Genomic DNA, 23,786 nt, shown 5'->3' on the forward strand with positions numbered 1-23,786 from the left:
GAGTGACCGCTGGCCTGTAAATGAGTGAAAACTGCAGAGTTCTGGCCATTAGATGTAGCTCGTCTGTGTTGGGACATTCTTTTGAACAGTGGCTGCGTAAATTTTGTAAACTTCCGTGAGCTTTGTAAAATCGCAGGTATGGGGAAGCTTAAAGAGTCGACACTCACTACCAAAATCCTACCTAAAAGCCTGGATTAAACCTAATTCAAGATGGCTGACTTGACGTTATTCAATTATTCAGTGATTTTTGTGAATATTAAGCTAAAATTTGGTGTGATTTTAGCAGTCAGTCAGAGCAAATCAAAGCTTGTGCGTATTATTTATAAGGTTGACCAAAACATTTATAACTTTGATATTTCTCAACAAAAAACAATCTTAGTTTAAARTTTTGTGCAATATGAATTCATTCAAGGAATGCAACGTGTTTACTTATTTATTTATTTTTAATAATAAAGGTGTATTTGCATGTTTTATGATGCATATTTACTTTTGCTTATAAAATGCAGCCAGCAGAACTGTCAGAGGAAAGGGTTTACACATTGGTAAGCTGGTTAGGTRTGCATTTTACTGTTTTCCTGAGGCACATGATGCAGCAAAATGCAAACGATCCAACTATATTTAAATGACTGCAGCATTTTGACATAAATTACAATAAGTGCACCAAGGTGCCATCTTACTTCTAGGCTGCCCCTGTCGCTACACGAGAGGTAGGCAGTGGTCCAACTTGAGAGTGACAGCAATTAACCTGCCTTCCGAGCTGTTTAGCTGCAGGAAAAAAAAAAGATGAGAAATCTGACAGCAAGTGATGGGTAGTATTTAGGGTTTAGGGGCAAATGAAATTCTCCCTAAAATGAAAGTCATTAGGGAGAAAGTTACTCCCACAGACAAAGGACAAAATGACAGCGTGTGTGTTTTTTGTGTGCGTTTGTGTGCGAGCCTGAGTACACACTTGACGTATACATGAGCTCATCTCTGTCTTATAACAACTCAAGTTTGTTGTTTAGTCTACACTGTTGGCACTGTCTAAAATACCGACACCTAGTTTTCACCTACCATCACTTTCCAGCAAACAAGCCTCAAGCATCTTTCTCTGTCTGCCCTTCACCTGCCTTCCTGTCTGTCTCTTTGTACCATATTTGAGAAACCCCACACACACACACACACTGCGCACACACACACACACACACACCTCAGATGCAAATCTGGGCTTTGCCCTTGAGCATAATTTAAAGGCCTAATCACCCACACTGTCCCTTTGGATGGAGCAGGGAAGGAGGGTGGGAGGATGGTGTCTCTCATTTGCACCCTTACACAAAGAAGCTCATTAGGTTTATCTTTCAGGCCTGAGATTGCCCCACTCAACTGTGTAAATAAGACACCGGCCCTGGCCTGATGCATCAATCACCTCTCAGGACAGGAGAAAGACCTCAGCTGAAATATGAACGATTTCATAAAGGAGTCCTTTGTTAACCATCATTGTCTGGGCCAAGATAAGGCTTAAAGGCAGAAGGAGCGTTAGGAAAGCAGCGTGTACTGTATGTCTTTGTAAAACTATTTCCCCTTTCAGTGAAAAAGACAGCTCTTCTCTGGCAATCCTAGTGTCAGACCTATTTACAATGAAAGCCATCCTTCTTTTTATTTCCAACCTGGCTATCAGCAGACAGTCCCAACAGAATAGTACATACAGGCCTGTGACATATAGGCCTGTAGTTCCCCCCATCGCGATGACACTAAAGATATAGGATGTGAATGACAGCATAGCTACTGTTTGCTCACCCTTCCCCAGACAAAAACACAGTATTATTCTATTATCTATCCAGACACCACCTCTTCTTCCTGCGCTCCATCTGTCTCCCCACCTTTTTTTTTTTCCTTCTTTTTGGTCTCCCATCTTATTTCTCAGCTCCTTGAAACCTGGGCTGTCCATCTATGTTTAAGAGACATTACATGTGGCCTTCTGGAATTTACAGTGGCGCTCTCCCAGTAACTCCATTTCACACAGGCGTCCCTCGAGAGCATGGCGAAATGTCAAGCTGCAAAAGGCTTGAAAGAGAGACGAGGAGAAAGGGACAGTGAGACGGTGGGAGAGGGAGCGGYGGAGGAGAGGATGGGGAGGGAGGGGTGCAGTGAGATCGGCTGAAAATGAACACTTACCGGCRTTTTACCGTCGAGCTGTCGTCAAAGAAGTGCAGGTTACAGGTCGACGGTAACATAGAAGAAAGCAAACTGTTTATTCCAAATGTATTTTTACAAATGTTTAAATATTAGATTCCTAAAAAACACATGTAAATTATCATTTTAAAATATTTAACATTAAATGACTTTAATATCTTTTCATTCTCGTGTTTTTGCTTGAATGTTCATTTGTCTGTGGCGTTAGCAAACCAGTTCGTGAACAAGTGGACTTTTTTTTATCTCAGAAAAGAGTCATTGTACAGTTGATTTATTTTTAAATTCAACCCCATTCAAGATGACCCCTACATCGAAGCAAACGTCTAAAACACAAAAATGGCTAAATAGGTTTTTAGAAACTATTGCCTTTACAGGGTTCCCCCATATCCTTAAAAATTAGCCTTTAAAAGACTTAAATCAACCTTTCAGAGGTCTTAAAGATTTTAACACATTGTAAGTTGGATGATTGTAATTCCTGTTAAATATTAAAATAATTAGTTASATCTTTTTAAATAATTAACCAAATGCTTCTCGCAACTATTTGGTTTGTGTAAAAAGTAACATTTGGGTAAAATTGTTGCTAACAGTTTTTTTCCCCATTTGTGTTTGAGATATTGGTCTTAAATTTGATTTCAAGTGGCATTAAAGAGGTCTTAAAAAGTCCTAAATTTAACTTGCCTTGAAGCTGTAGGAACCCTGCTTAAACTGAAGTTAACCTGTCTATTATCAAAGTATCTCCTGAGCCACTGAATGGATTTTAATGAAACTTTGAGCAGGTAATCATTTGATGTACATCTAAAACTGATTAACTTTTGGAGTTAACCCCATTAAAGATGGCCACCACAGTCGACTGACCCTTAAAAAAAACACTAAAAATGTCTACAACTTTGCCAATTATAAAGATATTGATGGTAGTAGCTGGAAACCATTCTGAACGTATTCTGTCAGCCCTTTGACATCTCKCAAAATCTCACAATATCACGCGAGATAACGCAGTTTTTTAAGATTTGACCCAAATGAATTTAACTCCATGCGGTATGCATTCCTTCAAAGAGTGCTAGACCTTTAATTGGACTGTGTTTTTGCCTTTGTCCTCCGCTTTTGTCCCACGCAGTGCAGTGTCTCCGTGATAAATGTCCCGGTCAGGATTAACCACCTTTGTGTAAATAAGAGGCAGCCATTGAGTTGCACATACTGTGGCCAATAATCTTGCTGTTTCGAGCTAACCTAGTTCAGGCCAGGATCAATGGCCACTTCACAACTCATTTCCTTTCACGCCTCTCTAACCGCCCTGGTCCAGCTCTGGGAAATAAATGGCACTGGATCTATACGTCCACTCACAAAAAGCTCGAGCACATACACAGCACGTGCATAAAGACACACACACACACACGCTGCACATTCTCTGAGAGGGCTGAGCAATTGCTTCACCTCAGTACCCTCCACAACAATTTATTTGCAAACTGACTTGGTGGTGAATGGTGCATCATCCATAACAGACATTCTGTCATTGTTTGTTGCCACTCCCCTGTCACCAGCTTAAACAGTCATTAATATACTTGGACAGGGTGTTACTGTCACACACAAGCTGGAAGCAGACATGTAGATGCCTCTGTTTTAGTCTAATATGAAGTTAACAGGGGAAAAAAGGCCACAAAAAATTATTTGGTGGGTGCTTTCCAATTCATAAAAGGTAACGCATTGCTGCCTGCGTTCTCTCTAAATGTTTCTTTTTCCTTTCCCAAAAAAGGCAAGTGGCTTATAGTCATTTGATAGGCCACGACACCGCTATCCATTTAACAGAGCTTAAAAATCCTACATATGCATATGCCGGGRTGTCTTAAGCTGACAACCAAAAGACAGGATTTGCTAGAAGGCAGCTTTGGAGTGTTGTGAATTTAACAAGCATGTCTAGTATTACAGTTCCTCTCTGCTTTAGTCATGAATAGTAACAAATCAGAGTCTGAAACGCATGCCCGATGGTTTGTTGTGTGTACCCCWCTTCCACTTCTCTAACTAATAATGAAATGACTGCAAATCTGGTTAAGATGACGACTAGCGAAAGGAAGGAGCATCTTTAATGTCACTGGTGCTTTTCTTTAATGCGCCCTGAATCTTTGCTAACAGATTCCAGGTATCGTAGCTTTTTTTTGGGGTTGTTGCACATGTTAACACTCTTTGCTGCTCTGATTACCTTCATCCCTGACCTATTTYTGAATGTATTTATGGCTCCAGCCTTCTCCCAGGTTGTTTGTAGTTGTAACGTTACCCGTCCGCAAGGAGAGTTGCTCTTTACGCATTGCCTCCAAAACACCGTATACATATGTAAGAGAGGCAGACTGGCTCTCAGCCCTCTCCTCTTCACAGCTTTTCATACAAATGCAGTAAATAAGCTCAGGCCGGGGGGAATTGAACGCTTCAAACAGACAAACTCGCTGACATGTCACTTAGTGCTAGCTTTGGCACTCTTCACTGCAGGCTTTGGAAGCTAAAGCTGCCGGGTGCTTTAGTTTATCAGCCAACGTCTGGTTCTTTCTGGTGGACTGCCATCTTTTAATATTGTCAGACTTTATTTATTTATTTTTGTTTCTCAAAGTGTGGAAATCTTGTAAACAGCCCAGCATGTGGAAAGTCTCGAAAATTGAGTTCTTTTGAAGAGTAAACAGAGCATTTGTTTTGAAGAGATGCAGAGAATGAGATGTACTGTAGTCTGAGGTTAATGATGGAAGTGACACGAGGCGTCCATTGCTGCAGAGATAGACAGGCCCGCCTCTCTCAAGCCTGTATTCCCACTCAAACAGCCTGCCATTCCTCATCAAGACTTAACCGCTGCTTATTTACCCCACGCGGGAGACTTAACTCGCACGAATTGATCAGTGATAGCACTGAAAAGCTGCTTGTTCCACCCTGATAAAAACGACGCCCATGAGCATATGCAGAACACGCTCTGCATGGCACTTCAAGCTTGAGTAGACACTAAGCTGATATTGGTTTCACGCTTGAGCCCAATGTGCAAAAAATCTTCCAATGGGAACCCAGAGATTTGATTGTTTCTGCATATGCATTTATCAGAAGTTTACATGATAAATATACATTGGCCYGGTGGCTTGGCCAAGCGTGGTATTGTTTCTGCGTTAACTGTTCTTCATGCATTCCTTTTCACCTGTTTGGACTTCATCATCCAATTCACCGTGAACCCGATAATCCTAATTTGCACAAAACTTCAAATGGATTTGTAGGAGTTTTTGCACCGTTAGTCTGCCTTTCTGTCACAGCGAGGGACTACATCTCTGTTGGCACAGGTTTTAAACATGCAAGAAGAGAATTTCTCACAAAATTGAATGTTTTTTTTTCAAACCATCACGATTTAGACCTCAAAGTTTTGTTTTTTTGCAGCATGTATGAAAGAACGCCCCTCCACTCAGCTTCTTCATTTAGTAATGTCTATATCAAAGTCTTAAATTATACGTCATTTATCTTTCATGCAAATTTTAAGCATAGACCACTGTAATTGTTCTGTCCTTGTATGGAGTGTTATGAAGGGAGTGATCATGCTTTTGGCACATTTATCAAAACCCAAAGCAAAGAAAAAAAAAAACGTCGGCGTCTTTCTCACAAAGCTGGCCTAAGAGTGCGACAGAGTGATAAATTTTCTTGTTAGGAGAAATTACATCCACTAACTTGAGCTACTTCAGCATGAAATTGAAAAAGAAGCATTTCTTGTGAATTTCCATCCTTGATTCAATGAAAGATGTAGATTAGCCTTTTGGAAAAGGGCGGGCGCGCGAATGAAACCGAAGAAGTATGATTCTGCTCACGCTTGCTTGTTCTTAGAAGCGTGATATGGGATGCTGTTGGGAAAAAAAAACTCTTTGTTTATGGAAGTAAGGCGCAGTCAAGCTGGATGAAGATTAAAGAAAGAAAGAAAAAATGGGTTTAACATCTCTTTCATTTGTGTGTGTGCCAGTTGGTTTGTGTATTTGTGTTCAAACCTCATTTAGTCAACACTTTCTTTTTTTTTAATACTGAAACTCTTTAAGCTTCTTATTTTTTTTCTATCTTACTCTAGTCACAGTCTTTGTCAGCAACAAAAACACACATTTCACTAGAATCAGCTCAGTCGAGTAGCCTGTGCCGGTGGTGGTGGTTGACTGCTGATTGACAGACTCCGGGTGTCACAGAAGAAGGTAGATAACTGTATCTTCTCCTGCTCGCTTAAAGGTCAAACACACATCGCCGTAATTGGAATATTCACAAGACGACCACCGTGGTACAAAGCACAGTGGATGGAGGAGTCGGATAAGGAGAAGGACATGAAAACACAGGTGTTACATAAGCAACAAGGCTGAGAGAGGAGAGGTGGAATAAATGTGATCCATTTCCTGCCCAATGGCTGAGGCAGTGGCTGTTTTTTGACCTGATTTTTGTTGATTTTTTTTAGAGACGAGTAACCGTATTTATTCAAGTATAATACGTAAAATTTAATCCATAAAATCATCCATAAAGTTGGGGGGTAGTACTATACTCGGATAAATATTTTTACTTAACTGAAATATCGGCTTCATTCTCAAAATTATTGAGTCCGGAAATGAGACCATGTCGTATAAAGCAGTTGAAACGAGCTTACCTCTGTGCTTCAGAGCGAGATAACAGATCCAGGCAGGCGACATGATGTGAAAAAAAAAGGGGGGGGGGGTATTCCCTCACCTTAGTTATGATAATAAACTAATGACATTAGCGTGTGACGGGGCCGCTGCTCGAACAACAACAAACACATGTTCATCTGTAATGGCTGCCGTCTACCGGTGTTCTGAAAAAGTTTGTATCCCTGAAAAAACGTTTCCCCACCAGAGGGGGCGCTCGCGAGTAGGAAGTAATCTGCTTTTCCCCCAGAAGATGGCCCAAATCTCATGTGAAGTCTCTGACTTTTGTGTTGGCGCCTCCTGGTGGACTGTGTAAAATGCCAGAATTCATATGATGCTGCTACAGCTGATATATATTTGTTGTCAAAATACCTTTTAGTACATATGTTGTTAAAATAAAATGAACAGTCCAATGATCATTTTACTGATATGTATAAAGACTGCAAAGGCTGAAAAATCTTGAAGTCTGGAGGTAGTTTGAGGATTACATTTTTTATGCTTTTTACGCTCAAAAAGGGGGGGGGTCGTATTATACATGAGATCGTAGTATACATGAATAAATATGATAGTTGTGTTTTTAAATATAAAACCCCTTTACACTTTTTGTCCCAATTTATTTCAGTTTCCAAGAAGAATGGTGTAAAAAGTTATCACACTTAAAAAAATAAAAAAGCTGCTACATCTATGAGCGAGGTGAGTTCACTTACAGCTCAGGTCCTCTCTCGCTCATCGACCGCATGAAGAGGGTAACACTTAGACTCAACACTTAACCTGAGCTCTGCAGGATGAGACAGACAGACACTCGTATTATTGACCCGCAGCAGCAGAAGCCCCCAAGACAGGGTCAGATGAAGAAGAACTCAATCAGCACGCGGGCTCGGCTCGCGCGTGATGGTGCACAGACTGTAAAAGCAAGTCTTCTACATGCTGTTTGGCTTGTATAAAGAGAAATCTGGGTACCAGGCACTGTTTAACCTCTTTTAATAGAAAATAAATGCACTTAAAGTCAGTTTACTTACATTGGATTGGATAAAGTAGTTTTAGTTTTATGAGCATGTCAACACAATTTATTTTAGCTGCTTCCATTTGTTTTGATTACTTTTTTGGCATAATCAGCTTGCCAGTAGCCCTCGAACTTTTTTCTTTTTTTTTTTAAAGAGCATGAGCTTTAACAAACACAAGCTCCATTAAAATCATATAAATTTGTTTGTGATTATCTGAAAAGATCAATGAGAACCGATTATCTCTCAGTAAAGCTCCTTAAGACGTGTCAGACAAATTGGTTTATACTTATAGAAAATTGAAGCACTAATTTTTCACATTTTAGGATGTTTTCCACTGGAATCTGAACCTTTTTTTGTTGCTGTTCTGCATGCAACCCTCCCTGTTAGTCATTCCAGTTTATGACTTTGGTTTTCCAGTAACTGAGCTCCTGTAAACTGCAGCCTACAAAGTCCAGAAAAGAAATTAATAGTTTTAAAACCATTTTTTTAGAAAATTCATTTCATGTTCTGAAATGACTCATTTCAAACAAAACGTGTGCTGTGATTTACTTTTAACTGACTTTTCTTGTGACAAAAACACTAGAAAAGATGCACTCAGGCAATATGTAGGTGGATGAGTGTTTAAAGAAGAGAAATAGGCTTATTTTGTTGTTTTGCTTGTTTTATTGTAATTATCAGGAAAGTTTTATAAAACCTAACAGACTAAACAAACTGAAAAATAGTTTAACCGTAGTTATATGTTGTGCAGATCTAAATGGCACTCATTTAAAAAAATGGATGACCTTTTATAGGTTTGCATGGATTTTTAAGCTAAATCTTTAAAGGGCCAATATTATGTGTTTCTCCGGCATACATTTAAATAATATACCATAATAAAGTATCTATGTCACCTTTAACTGTTATTAAAATGCTTTTTTTATGCTTAAATAGAAAATAAACTTATCTTCTCATCACTTCCTCTTCTAAACTGCTTCAGTTTTGCCCATTTCAGTGCGGGGGGGTTGCGCTCGCAGGGGTGGGGGGCTGCCTTGATGCAGTTTACTTGGCATCTGAAAATACATTTCCTCAAAGGTATTTTTAATCTGAAAAGTACGGAGCCCGCGACAGGACATGGGGGGATTTTTTTTTCTTTTGTGTTACCTCACAAAAGTTTGATTTGTATAAGAACTGAATTAAATCAGACTTTTATTTTGAAATATCCGGTTACCAAAACAGGATGCGTCGCCACAAGTTCGTGAAATCGACATTGATGTTGCGTGACTGCACTGTGTTAAAATATCAGCATATGACATACTTCCATGCGTGGCTGTGTGATATATTCATTCTGAAGCTGAATTAAAGTAGTAGGGTAAGTCGCTAATGGTAAACATGTGAATTTGTTAATAAACCGACAGGCACAACAGTGTTTAATGACTTTTGCGAGATAACTCGATAATTTTGCGCGGGAATGCAAAAAGAAAAAAATATCCCCCATGTCCCCTCGTGGGCTCAGTAGAAAAGAGCTTCACTGAGTGAGAACTAATGTTGAGAGCTCAGCAGACAGTTAGGTTTCACTTTCACTTTCACCCGAAAGCCTGCAGGAGTCATGGGCGGGGTGTGTGGGGGTGGGGGGTGCACTCTGCCATCAGGAAGTTCGGCTTAAAGACACGTCCCGGGGTGTTTCTAGTCCCCACCTGTCGTTTTGCTCCACAGCATGGCTTCCTAAAAACGCTGCAGGATTTCTCAAACATGCATGAATGAGTCAAAGCAAGGCTTTGGGCATGTTTTTTATGAGAGTATAACATTATAACATGATATAAAACTCAAAACAGCTGATTTTACATGATATTGCCCCTTTAAAACTTATGAATGCTTAGAGTCAGCTTTATGGAAAAAACATTAAAAACATTAGAAAAAAGTTGAGAGTTTTGAATTCTGCCTCAGTTCAGCTGGTTGAAAGCTGAAAAAACATTGTTCGCCTCTGTTTTAACTGATGTATATTTGCACAGAATATCCATGGTGACAATTGTGTGGGCTTAGATGTTAGTAAATGTCAGTGGTTGAAGTGAAAAACAACAGGCTGTGCTCTTTTGTTATTACTGGCTTGGCCTGTCAAGTGTCTCAGAAGACACATACATATTGGTGTGTATTCAACTCTTAGACACACAATTCTGATCCACAATCAGCAAAACAGACCCACGTTTTGTCTTTGTTAGAGAGAAAGAGAGAGAGAGAGGGAAAAAAAAGTGTGAGGTTACACAATGGAGTTACCTCTGAGTCCCTCTCACCGGCAGCACTCGTCTCTCCTACACAAGCTTTCTTCCTGGGGCAGGAGCCAGCAAATTCATCTCATCAGTCCTCCGGGGACGGTGTAGCTATGCAGCTCTGTTTACTGTGGTAGAAAGTTAATATAAATTTTCATCAGTGGGAGAAGTTTACACATACGATTCTATTTGTCCTTCATTATTAGCACCTGAGTCTGGGGCTGGGTAGGCATAATTGTCTACAGACACAGGCCAAATAGATGCAAGGGAAAAGCAAATAAGCACACCCCAAAATAATTTGATGCTTGTGTGTTACAATCCGTCACCCTAGGAATTCTTAATCTAGAGAATCAATAAACAAGAGGTGAGATAGGTGGGAGAGAAGGGGAGGAAAGAAAAGAAATGAATATTGTGATGTGAGGGAGGGAGGAGGAGGAGAACGGGTTGCACAGTTTAAATGGTGAAGAGTTGCACAATTTCTTCACAAAAGCTTCCTTTTCTTTTAAGAACGAAAAAGTGCAACAAAGCGAATTAGCATAAGAAAGTTTTCTTGTATTTTTAGCGCAGGAGCTGTAGAGACAGATGGAGCTGAAGCGGCTGAAAATCTGACGGCAGAGGTACACAGAAGCCTATTGTTCTGCTGCAAGTTTCTACCTCCGTCCTGAGGCCCAGGCAGATTCTCCGTGGACTATTGATTTATTGAGTCATACATTAAAATGCTCATTACTTCTGCATACTTTCCAAATTTCCCCATTTTTTCCCCCTCCCTGCTTTGTTTCCTGTTCTGTTTCATAGAGACATTAWCTGAAAAATCACCCAAATCTTCCGCTAGAACTTTATTTTTGATGCTATTGAGGTTGTGCATTTGTCCTGCAGCTTTCCRGGCCAAACTGTGAAGCTGCGACACGTTTACAACAAAAAGTGCAACTTTTTTAGTATTAAACCATGAAAACATGACTGATGCTTTTGCGTTGTATAAGTAATATTAAACTGCTTTAGTAGAGTGCCGCTGGCAGCTCTGACCTTTACAAAAGGATAAGAGTCTTTCCGTTTGTATGGATGRGTTACTTTCCGGCCCTTTCTTTTTCATTCACATTTTGCGTAGGACATCTCGTCCCCCTATCTTCTCTTCTGATTTGTTTATCCTCTCTAGCCAGCCCCTCCATTTCTGTATCCCTCCATCCATCTGCCCCGAATCCAGTAACACAAGGAGATAAGGTGTAAATATTTTGGTGTGAAGTGCGAGCGCATATCTTTTCCCGCCAACAAGCCTGCAGCCCCGATCCAATCAGCCATGTTTGTTTGTTCAGCCTAAACTGTTTTTYCGTGCCTTGTTTTCCACGGCACGAGTCTCTATGTGATTGATTAAAACACATTTGTTCCTTATTCCCCTCCTTCTGAATCTGTTTCCTGGAAGCAGACACCCAAGCTCAGTGATGCAGCACAGTGTGTACATATATGTGCTTATGCATCAGTTGTGTACATGCGCGCGTGTGTGTGAGTTGTTGGAGCTGTCAGCTCATGTGGAGTTGTTCTGGCCGACAGCTTGATGTTGCGAACGGGAGCAACACACACTAAACATCTGTTCAGCACACTTGAGATAAACCATGTTAGCGTGATGCAGGCCGGCTTCGATCAACAACTCTGCGTCGTGTTTACAGCTTTTTTTTTCTGAACCGAGAGGCAGCATCCTGTCAGGAAATACCTGTTGGGGGCAGATTATTACATGCCTGTGTCATCATCCCAATATCAGCTAAATCCCTTAATAACAACAGCTCCCAGTGTGATTTGAGCCAGGAAGTGATCTGCACTGTCCAAACACAATGTCACAGCCTCTCAAATACATCCAGTGCCAATGTCATGGCTGAATATTGTGGCGTCTCCGTGTGGATTTGAAAGAGTGACGTTCTTTGTCTATGGCTTATTCCAGCAGCAGCACCCCATGCAATAAGCAATCTGGAGATTTGTAATGGTTTGGCCCGGTTATGAAGCTCCCACTGATGTATTTCATGCTTGTTTAAGTTCTTTGCATGCTCCTTACAAARGTGCATTGCTTATTACCATCTCCTGTGTAGAGTTACAGTTGTGTATGGAGGGAAGAAAGTAGAGTGGGGGTAGTGGGGGGGTTGAAGGTGTGTTTTTTTTCCTCCGTTGCCGCTCCTTCTTCTGTCAGCCTCTTCTCACTCTCTCCTTTTCGCCCTTTCTAGTGATCTCTGCATGCCTATTAATGTAGGAGAGGAATGCCTGTGTAAACATTCTTGTTTCTCAGTCCGTTTCGCATAATAGTTGCCTGTATCGCCTTTCTGCCGACCTCACTATCTGAAACCAATTACACCAGATCCATTTGGGCTGAATCTTATTTTCATAAGGATCCCCGTGTCRCGGTCTCAGTCGCTCTGTGTTATTTTCCTTCCCCGTGTTTTTTTTTTCTTCCCCCCTCTTTCCAGCCTCAGTGATGGATATCAACATCAAATATGCCTCTGAGTGCCTTGTTATTTATATAGCAGGGCCTCTGTCTGGTTTGCTCTCTCATTCTAAGAATGTGTCACATTGTGCTGTTTATACAATGTGTGAATTAATAGACTGGGAATGTCATTTTTTTTTTCGTGCATAGCAACCCAGGTTAAATAGATGGCGCATCTGCTCGCGGCGGTGTTTTCGTCCACTCTGGCAGCTCTTCAGCAAAACTTTTGATGACTTTTCCGAGGTAGTTGCAGCTTTTTGTGCTCTCAGATRGGCTTTCGCTCCATCTATGCGGCGTGAAAAGTGGGTGGCGCAAATTGGTGCTTTTTACTGTAATGGCTGAATACTCTGAGCAGGTAAAAAAAAATATATAAAAAAACAGGAAGGGATGGAACTTTTTATCCCCTCCTTCCTTTCCACACCAGAAAAATGGCTAACCCCAATTCCACATTGGAGGTGACAGACGGTTTGAGACATAAGCCACCGTGGAAAAAAAAAAAAAGTTTTGTCCGGTGTTGATAAGGTCCGTGTTATGTTTGGAGAAGTGCTCACTATGACTTCTTTTCTAATAAGCCTCTCTGTTTCACCCCTCCTCATGCACACACACCTCCCTGGATATTTCCACGGCTTAGATATGGGAAGGACATTGAAAAACACCTCCTCCTCTGTACTCTTGACCGTGCGTCATATATCGAGCGGCTCTCCTGACTTTGGGTACAACGCAGCGAGYCATTATTGATTCGCACACGGATAAACATCCCCCCCACCCCACCCCCCGACAACTACCTTGAGCCGCACTCATCAAGCAGCCTCCCCTCTAACTACTGTGTGCGGGACTCAATAAGCCTTATAATTACTTTGATTCACCAATCATGCTGAGATTAATTGGGCCCTGTGTTTTAATTAGCAAAGCGATTGGCTGCTTTCCAGGAGTTTATGTTGTCTTTTATGTTCAGTACAGAAAGGAAGGAAAAAACGTTTGATTTCCCTCCCATCTTGTTCGACAAAACTTACTGTGCACATTTTTGTGTGTGTGTTTGCTCACTACAGATGTGTGTTTTGTGGAAAAGCAGAGTTGYAAAGTAACTAAATGCAAATACTTTGTTACTGTACTTAAGTAGAATTTTTGGGTACTTTACTTGAGTAATTATTTTCAGCCTACTTTTTACTTCTACTTCTTATGTTTTCACACAATTATCTGTATTTTCTACTCCTTACATTTTTTAAAAAGGCAAGAAGTAGAAAGTCATTAATTTTATTTCATTTTTGCTTGTTTTCATTCCAGCTTGTTATTGTAAAAAAATAAATACTATCCATATAAATTGTACTTCCTAGATAGAGTGAACTTAATTATGACTGAATGAGAAGTATAAATATATAAAATTTTGATTTCGTATTAGTTTGTACACAAACAAATCCTGTCACACTCCAGCAGGACATAAACATTAAAATAAAAGGACAGTACTTAAGAAGTATTTGTATTTCATGAATTATATTATTGTATTTGGCCGCAGCCGTCAGATAGATTTTCATTTTGGGGAAAAGTTTTGGTCACCCTTGAAATAAACTGAAACAGATAGACTAGTGCATCCTAAATTTAACATAAATTAATTATTTTAATACAATATAGTCATTTCTGCATTGTTTTGGGGAGGTCACCTCCTAGTAAATGTCATTACAGAAAATCTAACTGCTCGTTTTAAATCAATACTTTTACTTTTAATACTTAAGTACAAAAATATCAGATACTTTAAGACTTTTATGCAAGTAATATTCCTAAAGGAGACTTTAACTTTTATCAAAGTAATTTTTTGGTAAGATACTTGTACTTTTACTCAAGTATCACTTTGTGGTACTTTATACAACACTGAGGAAAATCCAAGGCTTAGCTCACAGATGYCACGTCACACACACACACTCACACACACACATATATATATAAACTAGTGGCGACTGGGCTCCTCTTACAGAGGAGACGGATCAATGCAGTTAGGACCCAGTTCCAGTGTAATGTGTTTGTTTACTGTAGATCAGAAGCCCTGGCTCCTCCTGAGCAGCCAGACAGCCCCCTCCCCAGCACCCCCACCTCTCAAGGCACCTCCCCAGCTCTGTCTTTTCATAATTGATCAGCAGAAGTGTGTGTGTGTTGGGGTGTGCATGTGTGTGTGTGTGTGTGTTCCCAGAGGGGTTAAGACATGGCAACTTTTTTTTCCTCCTCCTTTTTTATGCTTTCCTCTGTCTCTTGTCTTCTCCCCTTGTTTGCTCAGGCTCTCRATGTACTAGTTCAAACATTGTTCCCACCAGCTGGTAGAGCCGAGCCATATGCACGCCCTGTCAAAGCTGCCGTTGTCATGGATACTGGCAAGCACCAGAATAAAATGAGCACCCCTGATTCTTGAGGAAGTGTCACCCTGCACCTGAGTTTTATTTTTTATCGCCTTTTCTATTCATCCTTTTCTCTCTCTTTTTTTTTTTACATCAAAAGCATAAACACCTGTGAAGTTGTGTTGTGGATGTATGTGCACCCCCACTTCTCCTGCTCGTGGGCCTGAAACAGTACAAGTTATTCTGTTGTGTGGAGCACCTGTGCACAGTGTTCCTTTCAGCCAGCCTCTCTCATCTTGTTCTTGAGGAATCAGAGGGAAGTTGTGAGCCCAGCTGCCACTGTACTTGTTAAGCTAAGACTCGCTCATCACACAGAGCACACAGACAAAAAAATWWAAAWAAAAAAAAGCGGGGGAAGCCATAATCCCGTCAAACCCTGCAGAAATAAATCACAGCACATGTCAAACTTCTTGGATTCTCAGCAAATTGTTTTCGGACAAACACTTCAACGTGGATCGATGACGATTTTTTTTTTTTGGAATTTACCAACGCAAACTCTGAAATCTTTCTGGACGTGTGTAAACAGCTGCAAACTAATTTCATCAGACAGGAAAAGGTCTGCCTTTCCCAACCAATCTATTAATCTCTCTATCCATCTCCCATCCTCTGCTCATAAGCACCCTTAATGCATAGTGTAAAACCCGGACTGCTTGTTAATTCAGTCCAAATGTAATCTGATGTTGATTTTGTCAACTTTAATTACAGCTCCCAGGGACACTTCACATGGTGCTGCCTCTACTTCAAATTGATATTATGAATATGCAAATGTGGTGGTAATTTGCAGAAAGAAGTGGATATTTCAGCTGAGCACACACTAGACAGGTCAATTCTACTCTGCCTTCATTTTCTCCCCCTTCCTCTCACCACCCCCTCCGTCTTCTTCTTCAGAGGTGCTCAGTACAAATGTTTATCCCTGATCACAGCTCTATGAAATGTTTCGAAAAYATATTCTGTGTCGTGTTAAACACGTTTATATAAATCAGTTTTTTCCAGCAACAAGCACCTGATTTGTGTGTTTTTTTTTTAAAGTGAATTATCTCAACTGTCAGCTTCAAGAAACCTACTAGTTTRTTTTCACTGTCTCCTCCCTTTTCGCTCTGTTTTCTCACACCGTCTGTTGTGTTGTGCTCTCTTCTTCCCAGGCTCTACAAGCGGCGAGGCAATTACTCTTGCAGCAGCCAGGCTGTGGCCTGAAATCTCCAAAGAGCCAGGACAAGCAGCGTCCACTGCAGGTAAAGCAGCTCCCTGTCTAATCTCTTTAAGTCCATCCATAATACAGCCTCCACCCAAAAGATTTCCTCTGTTCCACCAAGTGTGTTTGGTTTGTGCATGCAATCCTCAGACCTGTCATTGGAATCGTAAAGATGGACAAGTCAGTCCCCTGGAYGGGTCGTGCACACAAAAACATCAAAAAACAAAGTTTTATCCATCCTGCTTTCAATTATTCATGATCTGGTGCAAAATGATGTCTATAACTTAGACGTTGAAGAGACAGTCCAGTCAACTTTGAAGTGATGTTTTGTCTTATAGTGATTAATAGTGAGGACACGATCATCATTTCAGCCAAGCATTTGGCTAGTCATTAGTCTAGCCTGAACTTTTGTCTTGTTTTCCACTCCTGACCTGACTTATGACTGTCTGTTTGAGATGGGTCCAATCATTGTCATCAAGCAGAGAAAACACATAAGGAGATTTCAGAAACTACTAAAAATGGGTTAAGAACTGTTCAATGTATTATTAAAGGGATCCATGATTAGTTGTAACATTAGATTTTTTTAATAAACATATATTTTACCTTCAAAATAAAGACTATAAAAATAATGTGGGCTGTTTTTATAATTTTGAAACTAAATTTTAAAAATATATTACACGGACGGGGCCATTTTATTTACTCGCAAAGCATTCTGGGTAAATGATGACGTGGATAGGTCCTCGGTGCGAGGCTGCTAGCGAGCTACATCCACCCTGAAGGTTAATCTTGGACAATATCTGACGATTGACTCTTTTAAATGAAACCAGAGAGCGTTGACAGAGAGGAGAAGGTAGAAATGACTCAGCCTGSAACTGAAAATATGGATGGAGGACCTCAGTTTAGCTTGTTTTTCGCGCTAGCACCGATCTAATACATATAAGGCAATATAGTGTCAGCGCTAGCACAAAGGCTAACAGGCTAAGCTGAGGTTSTTCTTCCATGAAGCAGCTCTGTTGTCCTCCATCCATATTTTCAGTTCCAGGCTGAGTCATTTCTACCTTCTCCTCTCTGTCAACRCTCTCTGGTTTCATTTAAAAGAGTCGATCATCAGATATTGTCCAAGATTAACCTTCAGGGTGGATATAGCTCGCTCACACCGAGGACCTATCCATGTCATCATTTACCCAGAATGCTTTGTGTGTAAATAAAATGGCTTCGTCCGTGTTAAAATATATTTTTAAAAATTATAAAAACTGAACAGCCTACAGTATTTTTACAGTCTTTATTTTACAGTTAAAATAAATGTTTATCAAATAAAGTCTAATGTTGCAACTAATCAGGGATCCCTTTAAACCCATCATCTTTGAGGATGCATCCATCATAGTGGCTACTGTACAAGTCTGTGGGGGCAGTGCTATGATCTGGGGTTACTGCAGTTGGTCTGGTCTAGGAAACTTATCGAAACAATGCCACAGTGAATGTGTGCTGTAATCAAAGTGGTCCAACAAAATATTAGTGCGTGACCTTTTTTTGGCCAGGCATTATATTAGACAGAACATCCCTTCAAAAGGACTATTCCTTTAATATTAGGAATATAAATTTGAGTTAATTGGTAGGACAAGTTAAATGTTTTTGTTTTCTTCACTACATCCACGCGTGTTGAAAATCCAGAAGTTCATATTTGTCGTGTAGTAGGTTACACAGCTAATTTTACTGCCTGTCATCTCCATCTTTCAATGCTAATTTACCTTATTGATTCATAGAGCTGTCTGCGTCTGTTGCCAGTGATTTGGAAAAGGTCACACATATGCAAGCACATAGTTTCACACTCCCACTTTCTTCCTGGTGTTAAGATATTTCTCACACCAGCGTCTTTTCAGCCTCCTCGTTTATATCAACAAGACAGTTAGCCCCCCTCCACCACCACCCCTCCCACTTCAAATTATGTAAGGCCCCTTGACATCTGCTCTGTGTTTTTATTTTATTTTTTTATCTAATTTATTTTTAGTCATTTTAAATTGAAGTGTGGGAGTTTGTGCCCTCCACTCGGTTAATAAGTACTATCAAGGAGTAGTGGTTTACCTCATTAGGAGCTCTGTGCATTTCATTAATGACAGGGAAATTGGCGTTAACCTCACCCGTTGGTATTTTCACAGAGTCTAACAATGGCGACACCTTCAATTGGAGTCACACCCCCGTGTATCTAATTACAATCCGGCAAAGAGATAAGGTTGCTGAAGACTGTCATACTTTTTTTTTCTTAAATATTGCAGCTCAGACATATAAAAAGTGTTAATATTATTTTCACCAGCAATGGCATCCAAATTGTACTTTTTTTAAGTGCTTATGTTTGTTTTGGTGTAGCATTTTTTGTTTTAGTTAGATAATAGTTATCTCCCTGCATCTTATAACTGTTGCTGAGCCACAGTGAGTGGATTCAGACAAATGGGATCCCCATGTACAAATACCGGGACAGTCACCAAGTTCAATTCAGTGTCCTGAGGAATATTATTGGATTTGAGTGGTGTAGTTGCATGTCAGCCCATGTCCAAGCCCCGGGCTTTAATAACACCAGCTCATGGTAAATATTGGATATGTACATTTGCTAACTCTATCCTTTCCTACGTGACGATATGAATCAATACGAATCAGACGGCCTGCCGATCTGCCCGTCGTCAGCTCCCAACTAATCCATTTCTTGATCCAGCTTTTAATAACATCCTCACCTGTTTGTTCCAAAAAGTCTCAGCGTCACGCTGTACAAAAAGCCGCTGCTGGTTGTCTTCAATGTTGCACCTTCAGACCTTGTTGCATTCTGCTTCAAGATGGTTTTAACAGATGGAATATGCACCCATGATTGTTTCATTTCAGCTGACATTCTCCCTGTAATACTCTATTGTGCAAATATCAAAGCAGTAGAAACTTTTACTTGATTAAAACATGTTTTTTTTTTCTTCTTCTTCTTCTTGTTTATGTCTTGCGGGTATTTACCCAATAAATCTGTGTTATTTACTTGGATTATAAGGCCACAATGGGTGCTACAGTGCAATATTTTATTAGCTTTACAGCTAGATAAGAGTCAGCGGCAATCAAGCTACAAATTTTCCACCCGAGGAATCACTCGGATTGATCTGCTTGTGTGATTAGTGCTCCAGAAAGTGAGAAAGGGATTATTATAACCATGACATCCTGCTTATGGCAGAGTTGCTGATAAATCCTCTGCGAGTATTCTCTCCCCTCTGTTCGCCGTCTTTGGTATTTAGGAGTGAGAAATGATCCATAGATCATGGCGTGTAAATTATTTAGTACACAAGCATCTAAGTGCCTCAGCTTGCAGTTTTAATTACTCATATTAGCAGCTAAAGGCTCTTGCCTGACTAATTCTATCCGCTTGCTCRTTGCTGCTTCTCGAGAGTTGATGATGCGGAGGCAGGCGGCTCTGGCATTCACGGTGCGCGTGCGCGCAGAGTACAGAAAACAACAGTCCCACAAACACTCACACAAACACACGCACACAAGCTGTTTCTCCACATTTGCGTAATGTGACAGGTCTATTATTACGCAGTAAGCCCACAGGAGCACTCAATAAACACCTATTTCTTCCTGTAAATCCTCCTGTCCCCGCCATGCTGCTTACACGGCTCTCCCAAGGCACACAACACCCTCTTGTCTCTGCTTCTTTTTTCCTCTGCTCATCTCTCTTCTTCTTTATGGCATTACCCCTCCACCTCCCTTCGAAAGACATTTATACACTGACATTTGGAATACAAATAAAGAAATGCGGACAAGGAGAGGCGGAGAGGATTACAGAGGCCTATGAATCTGACAGTTGTTTCGCTCACGCTCGCGCGTACATAATGCATCTGCGCTCAAATAAACATTCATGGGGACAGTTAGAATTTTAGATTGAAAACCTCGACTTTGTCCAGGCTTCATGTAGGGAACRGAATAAAGGTGGATATTTTAAAGCTGTTGACATGTTTTCAAAAATCCACATCACTCTGTTGGTTTAGTTGTAGAACAGACACATAAAAACCAAACAAAAAAAGCTTTAAGTGTTCTTCATCAAACTAAATAAAGTGGAGGCAGCTAACAAAGTGAGCAACAAAATATAGTTTCACAAGCAGGACAAAAGAAAATAAGTTGTGATATTCAAAAAACTGGCAGCTCAAAACGCAGTCACACAAGTCACATAAAGTTTAGGAAGAGCGCGTTGCTGCAACCTTGGAAACTCACGCGTCATGGCGCTCGTCTGGTGAATTTAAGCCCCTTTTCAAAATAAAAGCTTACCTCTTTTTATCTTGGGGTGACCAAATGTCCAGTTGTAACTGTTTGTCACAGGAGCTTTGCTTAAACTGACTTGTGGTTTGCAGAGAATCTTATGTTTATAGCACAAAACAATCAAGACTATATGCTTGCAGCTTGGAGACTCTCGGGTTGTAGCGCTCATTTCATGTCACTCCTGGTGATGAATGAGAGAAGGGCAGTGTTAACTGCTGATCCATCTGTGTCAGAATAAAAAGACGTGATGTGAAAAAGAAGCGCTGTTGTGGGACACCACAATGAAAAAAATCAACGTCCACCACTTAGCTAACTTATGTCTTTATTATTTATTATGTTTTAGGACTTGAGTGTAAAGTGTTTTTTTATTTCTTTTACCTTTCATTGCTCCAAAATTAAAGCATAAAAATAAAATTTTGACCTGATCAAGACTGTAACACCCACATCAAATATATTCCACTTKGGTATATTTTTGGGAAAATGTGCATGTTTGCGGTTCTTCCCCTTTAAAAACATCAAGCGTTTTGGGCAAAACAGGCATAAAACATAGAAAAGATTTTAAAAAATTAAAACCTTATAGATAGATCTGAAGTTGTTGAAAGATTTAATGCACTCCATGAGATGAGTGCTATAACACTGGAGTCTCCTGGCTGCAGCGATTCCCGTCTCAAATTTAATCAAACCACAACAGAAAATTCCTATATTTTCTTGCTATTTTCTCACAATAATTAGTTCCCTAACAGTTGCATCTGAGTGAGATACCAGCTATGACAGTGTAAACACTCACCCTGACCTCAAAAAACCCAAATGCTTTCCTCAAGCAAGTGTTGCATCAGCGTCTTATTCACTACAAAACTCTGAATGTTTTTACAAGTCTTCTAACTCAGTTCAGTCTGYGCAGTGTTCAACCTAAGGTATTAAAAAAAAGGTTGTACAGATTGTGAACGATGTTGTTTCAGTTGAATTTTCTGTGAAGTTGCAGCTTTCTGCCCAGGCCGGTCAGACTGACTGTGAGCACTGGGCCGTCTGAGGAAGTGTCACACTTTAAAAGGTCAACTCGGCACATTCCCAGCAGCGAGCCAATATCATCTCAATGGCAGAACACTTCTGCTTATTGGCTCTCATCCAGAACATGCATACAGTCACACATAAACGCAAGGAAAAGGGCTTCGGCACATACAGAGTATAGGTTAGCTGACTCCAGTGTGCATGGCGAAAGGATGCTAGTTCACATTTACATTTATGAATATATCTTTCTGSTACATCCCCTCTGGTTGGATCTGAAAATAGAGGGGAGAAAAATCATCACAGCAGAGGGTAAAAAGTGAGGGGAAAATAATATGTTATTCATGAGGAAAACTTCTGTTGACTCTAAGAAAGAGGAGAGAAAAAAAACGTCAGCACATTTTTTAGTCAAACACCCTTGGTTACTGCTTTTGTAACCAGAAAACAAGATTTTTTTCTTCCCCCGTTTTCCCCCCTCCCTTGCATTTACAACACCTACAGGACAAGATTGTTAAATTGCGAGGACAGAGTAGGTTCATCATTGTGATGCAAAAGAAGCTGGAAATGCAACCCCAAGGCGAGGTAGCTGAGTTTGGGGGATCAAGCGAAAGTGAGAGGGAGGGATAAAAAAAAAGTATCTCAGACCTTTGATGTAGCAGCAACAAATTTACCTTGTGACAGAAGATACATGGGTGCAATAAACGAGTTATACCAGCCCTTACACATGCAATCAGATGATTCTGGCCAGGGTGTTAATTGGATTCTAACCGGCAGATCTGATACGCCTGGGCCGCGGTGGTGAGGGGGAAAGCCTTTCCAAGTGATGAACTATAATTCACTGAGCTGCTTGAAGCACTTGTAATTTACTGTGTGTCACTGATGAAGAGGCTGATCCAGTGGAGGCCATATTACCTGCAACATCAGAGGGAAATGCCCCCCCCCCTCCCCACCTTCACCTGCTCTCACACTTTCTTTCTATTTCAGCTCCCTCATCTCTCTGCACTTTCCTTTTAATCCCCCCCCACCCCTTCACTCTCTCTGTTGCTCCCGTTTAGGGAGGCCGGCGATTATCAATCGGGAGTGAACTGTGTGCCAGTTCGGAGATAAAGGTGTGACAACACGCTGATAATGAAACAAACAATGTGCGGGAGCTGTTTTTTGCTCTGCCACGCTGGTGTACACAGCATTCAAGAGGCTTAATCACCAAGTTTCTCCATGTAGAGATAAATCAATATGGAAATTGTGCTAAGCCCATCACAAGCTCCTCAGGCATTTTTATTAGATGCTTTTACATGATGGGTCTTTATGTTATGATAAATTGCACTTACCATGCACTGCTGCCAAACTGCTTTAGAAATTGATTTAGGAAAACATTCAGTAATCTACTTAAGTTCAGCTCTGACAATCTGGAGTATTGATCTCCCTAAGCTGAACATGCATTTGAGGGAAGCGCTCTTGTGTGCTTGGTTTGACACTAACTTCTGATGGTCGTTCTTGAAGTTAAGAACTGGATGTCCGCCAGCTTGCCCCGTTGCAGTGTCCGTCTCCCTGTGGACTGTCTTGGCGACCAGCATTATTGTGGCTGAAATCAGCTGTTAAATGATCAGAACAGAAATGGAGTTGCAACGTGGGTTGTAAGAGTTTCGGTCTAGTGCTCTCCTGGGATTCACGAGTGAGATAAAATATAGTTGATCACATTGATGGAGGGGTTTCTCTCCCCCCCCCCTTTTTTTTTGCTTGATTTCCTGATGACTTTGAGTGTGTTTAAAATGAAGACAGTAGCTTAATTAGAAGTCACTCTCCTGCCAAAGAGTCACAGTAATTGAAGACAGTGTTTTTTTTTTCTCTCAATGCATTTATCTTTGCAGTAGCTGTGGCTCGGCTAACGTCTCTGTCCAGACAGGACGTCACTGAGAACTGCTGCACTGTTTCTATTTATACAAATGAGATCAAATCAAAAGAATACAGGGTTCCTGCAGATCCTTAAAAAGTCTTTAAAAGGCCTTGAATTCATCAAAAGAAAAATATGACCTTAATTAGCCTTAAAATGTCTTAAATCAATCTTTCAGAAGTCTTAAAAATGTTAACACATTGTAAGTAGGATGATTTTAATTCATTTCAAATATTAAAATAATTAGTAACATTTATTTATTCAAATATTTACATGCAGACATTCCCCTTTGACATCACTTCCTGTTATTTCACATGCAAATATTTCAACAACCGTTCATCTGAGCGACGTGAAATTTGTTTTGTAAAATGTTAATAATGATGTCTTTTAAGAAATGCATTCACTTTTCTTACAAACTTTGATGTTATAGGCACTTCAAGGTTTCATCTACAGCAAATTGGGGTTAAGACCCCTCTGTGGGTCCTAAAACTCTAAATTTTGGGTCGT

General features: G+C 40.5%; 1 protein-coding gene across 8 annotated transcripts in view; it reads left to right on the forward strand.

Annotated features, from left to right (window-relative positions):
• Positions 1 to 23,786, forward strand: part of foxp2 (forkhead box P2) — a 120,046-nt gene that overhangs the window by 58,958 nt on the left and 37,302 nt on the right. For all 8 annotated transcript variants that reach the window (XM_014016944.1, XM_014016941.1, XM_014016948.1 and 5 more), the window contains one exon: positions 16,053 to 16,142. In XM_014016944.1, coding sequence (XP_013872398.1) covers positions 16,053 to 16,142 — 90 coding nt within the window. The remainder of the gene's footprint in view (positions 1 to 16,052; positions 16,143 to 23,786) is intronic.

Source organism: Austrofundulus limnaeus, unplaced genomic scaffold, assembly GCF_001266775.1.
Source record: "Austrofundulus limnaeus strain Quisiro unplaced genomic scaffold, Austrofundulus_limnaeus-1.0 Scaffold158, whole genome shotgun sequence".
NCBI classification, from domain to species: domain Eukaryota; kingdom Metazoa; phylum Chordata; class Actinopteri; order Cyprinodontiformes; family Rivulidae; genus Austrofundulus; species Austrofundulus limnaeus.